This window comes from Opisthocomus hoazin, chromosome Z, assembly GCF_030867145.1.
Source record: "Opisthocomus hoazin isolate bOpiHoa1 chromosome Z, bOpiHoa1.hap1, whole genome shotgun sequence".
In the NCBI taxonomy this organism is placed as follows: Eukaryota; Metazoa; Chordata; class Aves; order Opisthocomiformes; family Opisthocomidae; genus Opisthocomus; species Opisthocomus hoazin.
In genome coordinates, this window is record NC_134454.1 from 78,661,129 (window position 1) to 78,669,746 (window position 8,618).

The following is an 8,618-nucleotide window of genomic DNA, read 5'->3' on the forward strand; positions in this document are numbered from 1 at the left end:
TATAACAAAAGGTAAAAACATTAAAAAAAATAAAAAAACAAAACCCTCCTATGGTGCCAGCCCTCTCTGTCCTTGTGTGAAGCTGTGGGGCAGGAAAAGGCACTGGTGGAGCTGGACTTACAGCAGAGAGGGGCAGGCAGGGACCCCTTCCCTGCCGGTAGAAACATCATTGGTCTCCATACCCCGGGCAGAGCTCCAGAGCAAGCAGTGCAGGGCTCCTCGCACAGCCCAGCCCTGCCCTTCATCACTCTGGGACTTCTTCCTCCTCCTGTTTGTGCAAAGCTCTGGAAAAACATAGCTGCAGCTTGGTACGGCTGGGGAAAGGCAGAGCTGAAGGTGGCAGAGCCACCGCTTCCTCTGGCTCTACTGTAGCTGGAGAGATCCCAGATCCACGGCTGCCTCCCACCTCTCCTGGTGGCTCCAGTGCAGCTGGAGTCAAGCCCCAGGGACCTCTACAGCCACACCAAAACCAAGAGAAAGAGGCCAGGTCCAGGAGAGGGTAGGAACCTGCAGGTCTCCATCTCTCAGCCACCTCCACCCCAAAGCAGTAAAACTAGAGGATGGATAGAGCAGGAGCAAGACCTCCAGGCAACTGGGGTCTGCAACTGCCAGACCCTGTCCTGGTCACACCAGCACAAGCCACTGCCACCCTCCCCCCAAGGGCAGCACCGCCGGCCGCACGCAGCCCCACTTGTCTGTGGTACTTCTTTTTATTGGTATAAAAGCCCACTGTGGATAAAACTGCATTCTCAGCCCTGAGCCTGAATGGCAGTTCCTCCCTCCCAGCCTTGTGGCGCAGCACCAGGGCTGGTGCCCGCCTGAAAATCCCCTTTCAAGTGCAGGAGAGGGCAATGATCCACTAGCATGGCCCCTTGAACCCCCTCCCCAAGCTGTGCCGGCACCAGCTGCAGGGCTGCATCTCTTCCTGAGCTCTCCACCATGCTCCATGTCTGCTGGGTGCTTTGGGTACCATCTTTTCCCCGTTCTCCTCCTGTCGTGGGTGCTGTCAGTCCCCTCGGATCCCCGGCACCATCCTCCCTGCACCAGGATGCCAGCTCACTGCAGCTACTGCAGTCCAGGGCTGGAGCCACGGCTCCCAGGGCATGGAGGCTGGGCAAAGAGGGGCAGAAAGCAGCACCACAGCAGTCATCCCCAATCCAGAGCATGGCAGCACTTTGCAAAGCCGCTTCCTCCACCCTGCAGTGAGGTGATGCAGGCCCCCAGCTCCGGCACAGGGGACGGCACATCTTCTGCGGCGGGGGGACAAGCGATGGGTTGCTTCAGGCTCAGGCCTGCGGCAGTCCAAGGTACCATCCTTCCCAGGCAAGCTAAGTGGGGCTCTGCTCACGGCAGGGCCAGCAAAGCTGGGTCCCCCAAAACCGAGCTGTTCTCTGGGGGCTCCCAAAGGGGCATTGGAGCGAGCCAGACATGCTGGTCAGCTGGCTGCCACAGCCGGACCCCAGCGCCGGGCCTGGCCGTGGTCCCCCAGTCCAGGAGAAAAGATATTGCAGAGAAGGTGACAGCTGCTGTTGCCACCAGGATGGAGGGGAGGGCAGGGGTGACTGGGGACAGGAACATCCCACAGGGCCTCAGGATCCCGGCTGGGGGCTGGCTCCGCTCTGTAGACCTGCAGGAACCAAGAGGAGCCAGGGTCAGTTCTCACCAGACTCCTTACCCCCGTCCACTTCCCCAGGGAGGGGCAACAACCTGACCACGGCCCCGAAAGCCAGCTTCTCCTCCAGTCTGGCATCTGAGGGGATGATGCCCTTGTTCCAGCCCCAGGGACACCCTCTCTCCATCCCAGTGCTGGTCCCAGTACCCTGGGGGATGCATAGGGTGCCCCATCCCCTTTATGGAGCAGGACTTACAGAGCAGGAAGCGCCGCAGGTTCTGGGCAGATCCCCCCGAGAGCAGGTAAGCCCAGGCAGCAGCAGTGGCCATCAGCAGGTAGGAGGGCACCAGGCTGCCCACGTACAGGGGGTTGCAAAACGTCTGGGGAGAGAGACGGGAGAGAAGAGGGGTGAGCAGGCAGGAGAGGACAGGGACAGGATGGGTGGCAGTGTCACCACCTCAAGGAGCGGAGCAGGACAGGGGACACCAGCTCCAGGATTCGGTTTGTGAAGGGCCAGCTGCAAATGCCCCAAACCCAACTGCTTCACTAGTGCCAAAGGCTGTTCCCCACCCAGCACGGGGACCACACGCACCACAGCCGTCCCCAAATATAGGTCCCAGCGCAGAGCTCAGCCTCCAACTACTCACCGACCCCGAAACAGCAAGGTGCATGACAACAACCGCTGTGATCTCCCACCAGCGCCGATGCTCACAGCCGTGGAAGAAGAGGATCCCCCAGAAGGTGTGAAGGAAAATCAGCACCATGGTCATAAAAGCTGCAGGGAGCGGCAGAGGGGTGTCACCAAGGAACAAACCGCCCTAACCTGGCCTGCGGGCTTGGGGAGGGATGGAGAGGGGCCAGGAAAGGGGAGTAGGGGCACTGCTGGGCCAGACTGGGAGTGCTGGGGCAGACCACGAGCGTGGGAGGGATGGGGGAGAGGAGTAGGGAGGGTCACAGGGACTTGGCACAGAGAGATGTGACAGTGGACATTAAGGGGCTCGGCTGGGCAGAGGGTGTAGCGTGGAGGAGATAGTGTGGCATGGAGACCCCAGCCGCCCCCCGGGCCTGTCACCTCTGTGGTGGGGCAGAGACGCGAGCGCAGGGTGCCGTTGGCTCACCTGAGGTCAGGAAGTAGAGCTGCGAGTCCCCGTGGATGCCCACCGTGCCGGGCCCCAGTGCGTCTGCCAGGAGATTGATCATGGAGAAGGCGCCGCTCATGAGCCCAAAGCCCACACCAGCCACTGCCAGGACAGGGACACCGTCAGGCCCCAAGCCTTCCAGGGCCACCCCAGGCACCTCCCAGCCAGCTTCGGGGTGAGGAACCTCCCTCCCCAGGCTCACCCCCGGCCCTGCCGTCGGGGTGCCCCGCTCTGCGCAGCACTCACCATACGCCATTTGCTGGATGGAAATGGGGGAGCAGCCATCCTCGCTGAGGGCCACCAGCCCCTCGATGGCCTTCCTGGGGGGTGAGAGCACGCTGGAGCCCGCTGCAGCCCGGCCACCTCCCGGGGCACGGTGCAGCACCAGGATGGGGCAGACAGAACTGGGGCCTCACTCCGCACCATCCCACCCTCCTGGTGACCTCCTCATCACCAAGCTCCAACACCCACCACGGAGAGCGTCCGCGTGACCGCCCTGAACCACCGGACCAACCACGCACGTGAGAAACCACGCGAAGCCACAGAGAAGGATTTTCCACGGAGGAACGTGAGCGCCAGCCGGCCCCGCAGAGCCGGGTGGGGAGAGCGGGACACGGGGTGCGAAGCAGGCAGCACCCCCGCACGGAAAGCAGCCCCAGTGCGGGTGTGGGAGGCGCGTGCCAGGAGGGTTTACCTGATCTCCGCATTTACACTCAGAAAATGTCGAAGAAAAATGGAGGGGGTGCAAGGAAGAGCTCAAAGAGCTAGAAAAAATAAGCGGGGGTGAGACGCTGGGAGAGGCGGGCTTCATAATTTTTATCAGCTGGAGGTGTGGTGGGTGAGGAGGACGCCCAACGTCTCCTGCAACCGGAGATCCGCAGCGCAAATGGAACGCGGTGGTTCGCGCCGGAGGCTGCTCGGCGGAGCTCTGCTACCCTCTGCCTGCCCGCCTGCCGCCGGGAGCGGAGCGAGCCCCCGACCTTCCCCCCGCCCCTCGCCAGCGCCTGCCCAGGCTGCGGGGTACGGGGCTGCCGACCCCAGCATCGCCTCCCTTTGCCCGTCTGCCCGGCCCGGCCTCAGCGCAGCGTCCGTCCGTCCGTCCGAGCGCAGGACAGGGCGCGGCGTGGGCTCACCTGGCAGGCACGGCGGGGCCGGGAGATGCTGAGCCTGCCAGGGGACTTTGCCCCAGGCTGGCCGGGGCACCGAGCACGGGGCCGGCAGCAATGTGCCGCCCCACAGAGCCCCCAAACCACCTTCGGGGCGTCCCTGCGCGCACAAAACCGTCCCTAAGCAAGGAACAAGGCTTGCCAGGAGGCGAGGGCAGATCCTAACCCTCCTCTGTCCCCCACGCAGCAAGGCGGGCACCTCCTGGTGCCTGGCGTCCCACCGAGCTGTGGGACCACTGCTGGTGCTGGTGACCAGGGCAGAGTGGATGCAAGACACCCCACAGCAGCCCAAACCCACAGCCCACCTGTCCCAAACCCAGGGAGATGCTACCAGCCACCTCAGCCCTGCGTCCTCGGGACCTTATGGCTGCTCTGCTCCACCGCCCAAGACCCACTCAGGGTCAACATGTGGACACAGGCACCACCACCCTGCCAGGAGGACCACCCGACAGCGCCAGAGCAGGGCGGGAGATGCCCTCACCTGAGGAGCTTGTAGTAGAGGAATCGGAAGACCTCCTGCAGCAGCACGGAGAACATCACCCCAAATATCAAGAGCCCCTTCTGCAACCGCTCATCGCGGGGGTCGCTGGCCTTGACGGCGATGAACCAGACGAGGGAGGAGAGCAGCAGCGACACCAGCCAGAAGAAAGCCCTGCGAGACGGAGCGCGCCTGCTGGCACCGGTGCCGTGCTGGGACCAGTGCCGGTACCAGTGCCGCGCCCGTGCCCAGCGGCGCTGCCCCTGCACCCCCCCGTGTTGGCATCGGCAGCTCTGCCTCAGCCTTGCCCGCTCTCCCACCAGGACCACCAGCAGTGCCCGTACTGGGGCCGCTGGCACCTCCTCTGCTGGTAACCAGAACCGGCACCGGAGCCCCCACTGTGCCCGCACCAGCGCCAGGCTCACATCCGCACTGGCACCGGTTCCAGTGCCACACCCTGCCGATCCCACAGCGGTACTGGTACCAGTACCCCCGCTGCACACGTGCACCAGTACCACTACCAACCCCGCACGGGTACCGGTACCAGTGCTCCACCGACCCCACGCTGTTACTGGCACCAGCGTCCTCCCCACCAGGCCCACGCCACACAGTGACCACAGCGGCACCAGTACAAAACCAGTACCGGCGCTCCTGCCACGACCACAACCACCAGTGTGAGCACTGGTGCCCCTGATGTACCCACAGTGGCACTGGTACTGGTCCACCGCTGTGCCTCTGCCAGGGGCAGTCGCATCCCTGTCACACCCGCACTGGTACCAGTACCGCCACTGGTACCGGCACCCTAGTGACATCCATACTGGTACCAGTGCCCTGTCACACCCATGCTGCTACAAGTACCAGCACTGGTACCAGTGCCCCTCTCACACCCACACTGGTACCAGTACCGGTACTGGAGCCCCTGTCACACCCACACTGGTACCAGTACCGGTACCGGAGACCCTCTCAGACCCACACTGGTACCGGTACCGATGCCGGCACCCCGTCACGCACACACGGTACCGGTGCCGGCCCCGGTACCGCACCAGCACCGCCCCCGTCCCAGCGCCCTCCGCGGCAGCGCCCACGGCGGCGGCAGCGCCCGTCCCGGTGCCGGCGCGGGCCTGACCCGGCGATGAGGATGATGATGCGCAGCGGGTCGCGGGCGATGGTGAAGAGGAAGAGGCCGAGCGCCGGCCCGAAGGCGATGAAGGTGCACCCGAAGAACACGGCGAGCGTCATGGCGGCCGCACCGCGGGCGGCACCCGGAAGCTCGCACCGGACCGCACCGGGCCGGCGCCGCGTGACGTCACGCCGCCGGAAGCGAGGCGCGGGGCGGGGCAGGGGGCGGGCCCTGAGTCGTGGTGGGGCGGGGCTGCCGCCTGCCCTGAGAGGCTGCGGCCTGCGGCGGGAGGACGCGGCCTACTCCCGGGGGAGCCCGGCCTTGGCACCGGTGAGGGGGGACCCGCGCTGCCCCCCCGCAACCGGGCCGGCCCAGGGTGCCGGGGGTTGGGCGAGGGGTGCCGGCCGTCCCCCCGGCTGCCCTTCACCCCGCCATGGGCCTGCCTCGCTGCAGGGGGGGCTCCGGCACTGCCCCCAGGCCCGCTGCAGCCCTGCTGCGTGTGGGGCAGGGTCCGCGCATCCCCCGAGCCCTGCCCGGCTCCCCGAGGCCCCGGTGCGGGATGTGCGTAAGCCCTACACAGACGAGGCAGTGCTGCGCGTTAGCGCCCGGCTGCGTTGACCTCCGGCTGCGGGGGTCTGATACCCATGAACATCACAAAGGGCATGTGTAGGGGATGTCACCACTCCAGGTGGTCAGAGTCGTTCCACAGCCAGGGCAAGTCTTGGTTCTTTGTGAATAATGGGGGCGGTTGTAAGAGAAGAGACTCTGGAATAACCCCTTCAGGCCTTGGGAGAACAGGTATGCCAACCACAGAGATAAGGAGGCTGCAAGATGATCTCAAGACCCCCAACGATTGTAATTAATATGTATGTTAACATAGCATAAACACCTAGTAACTGTGTCTCCTTTCGGTGCACACGTTTGGAGGAGAGAGCCCCCGTGTGCCCGGCGCCGTAATGAAGAATACTGACTATTGAGTCTTCAACTCCGGCTTTTCACGGCATCAGGTCAACAGATTGGCGATACTCATTTGGACACTGGGAGGTTTGCACGGCGCCCGGGTTTAGGTGGCCTGACCAGTTCCGAAATCACCCAGAGCCCTGCATAACCCACAGCTCGGCAGCACGGCTCTTCCCGCCCTCACCCAAATGTCTCATGCTGGAAATGGAGGGTGGGACTGGGGGGTGGCAGTGGTCTGTCTCCGTCCCATCAAAGTGTTTCTGCGATGCTCTTTGTGTGGTCCTTCCCCTCCAGCACATAGTTTAAAGGTATTGAACAGGAAGGATCTGGAGATGAGGTGAAGCACCAGAGCAATGAGAAAACTGGAGAAGAGAGTGGAGGTGAAAGGCTGCCGGAGGTTAGTGTGGTGGTTTGTCGTTGGGCTGGCAGCCCGCGCCAGGGCTGAAAGCTCTTCCAGGAGATCTTCGGTCTGTCAGACCAGGATAAACAAATCCAAAGGTTGAAATTCAACAGGAGAGGGAGGGGGGAGGGAGGAAGGAGGAGATGAGCACTGTGGTCTTCACTGTGGGTCAGAGTGACGCTTTTTGGGAGGCATGCCTCCAGGTCGAGCTCCCCTGCCAGCAGCTCCACAGTGCCCCGGCCTCCCAGAGCTTCCCCCAGCCTGCAGCCTTCTGCAGGGCCGCAGAGGGAAGGAGGTGGGTGGGAAGGTGGAGAAGATGCAAAGCTTGGCTGAACCGTGAAGGATAGGCTCGTGTCTTTGGGGCAGAGCGACATCGGGGAACGGCAGCCAGGATCCCACTGCCAAACCACAGAATGTGGAAAAAAAAGGCTCTTGCAGCAGGGTGTAAACAGTTAAGTTAAAGGGACTGGTCCAAACCAGGAGGCATCAGCAGCTAATGGGGAAAAACACTGGGTGTGAAAGGGCTCTTTGTCCCAGCAGGAAGGCAAGGGCCGTGGAGGCTGGGTGCTGGGGACGCACCCTGATAGGAGCGCAGGGCAGGCTTGTCTGCAGTGCGGGGTGCAGGCTCCCAGAGGAGAGGTGGTTTTACATTCCCGTTCCTTTCGCAGCCAGACAAGCCCCTGCCTGGAAGGCTCTTTGACCAAACGGAACGGCTCAGCTGGTGTGCTGCGGTGAAGCAAGGCGGACCCGAGGAGGAGCTCCAGCCCTTGCGCAGGGCCAGCTCGGCCGGCCAGGACAGCCATGCACCGTCCTTCCCTCCAGCACGTCCAGGGCGGGAGGCTACGGCTTATGGCGGGTCTCGCACCCTTGGAGGATAACCAGCAAATGAGCACCCCATGCGAGGGGAGCCCCTTTTCCCTGTAGCAGAAGGTCTCAGAGCCACAAACCAGAGGTGCCAGGCCAGGGGGAGGGCAGGAGGCCAGCAGCACCTGGGCAGGAAAGAGAGGCAATCTCGCCACCCTCCTTTCCCGAGCTGAGAGGCGCAGCAAATAAAGGAATGCAGATAATGAAAACTATCCCTACTGGCCGCTCACTGAGGTGATGCCCCGGCTCGGCAAGGGGTCAGCGTGAATTATGTTTCCTGGCAGCATGACGCTGTGCTTTTAGAGGGATATCCGCCGGGCAGCGTGGGACAAACGGGCTCAGCGCACACCACGGAGGAGCCCAAAGCGGTGGGCAGGACTAGATCGTGACTTTGGGCATCCCCAGGAAATCCAGCCCGTTTTGGTGACAGCGATGAGGCACATCCTGCTGCTTTTCTCTTTGTGTTGGAGAGAACACAGCAAGCCAGGAGCAAACTTCCTGAGCGCTTTGGGAAGCGGTTGCCTATGCATTAATATTTGCTAGTTTATTCAGCTGTCCCTCAGGCAAGCATTCAGCAACTGGTAATAGAAAATGCAGCCAGTACACAGGGCAAGCAGCTAACCCTAGACCTGGAGAAGGCCCTGATAACAACTACTGCGTGCGTGCATGGTCACACACTCCTATGCATCGTCGGGTGGCATCATGAACATGAACCACGAAGCAGACTCCATGGGGAGGTCAAAGACCTCGTGGCTTCCCCAGCTGCCAGGCAGGTAACATGCTGGCTGTGGAAGGGGACGTGCCAGTGGCATACATCTATCACTGTGCACTTGAAGAGGACGGTGAGTTTGGACTGAGCCTGAGATGTGGAGGTTTCCT

The 8,618-nt window shown here is 62.8% G+C and overlaps 1 protein-coding gene across 1 annotated transcript; it reads right to left on the reverse strand.

Moving 5' to 3' along the window:
• Window positions 1-1,505: 1,505 nt before the first annotated feature.
• Window positions 1,506-5,682, reverse strand: LOC104337735 (gamma-secretase subunit Aph-1b). Its single transcript, XM_075411614.1, has 7 exons — window positions 5,522-5,682; window positions 4,399-4,569; window positions 2,998-3,071; window positions 2,731-2,853; window positions 2,260-2,387; window positions 1,869-1,992; window positions 1,506-1,627 (listed from the first exon to the last, which is right to left on the reverse strand). Exons 1-7 carry the CDS (start codon window positions 5,632-5,634, stop codon window positions 1,590-1,592), a joined length of 771 nt encoding a protein of 256 aa, XP_075267729.1. The 5' UTR covers window positions 5,635-5,682; the 3' UTR covers window positions 1,506-1,589.
• Between the last annotated feature and the right edge of the window lie 2,936 nt (window positions 5,683-8,618).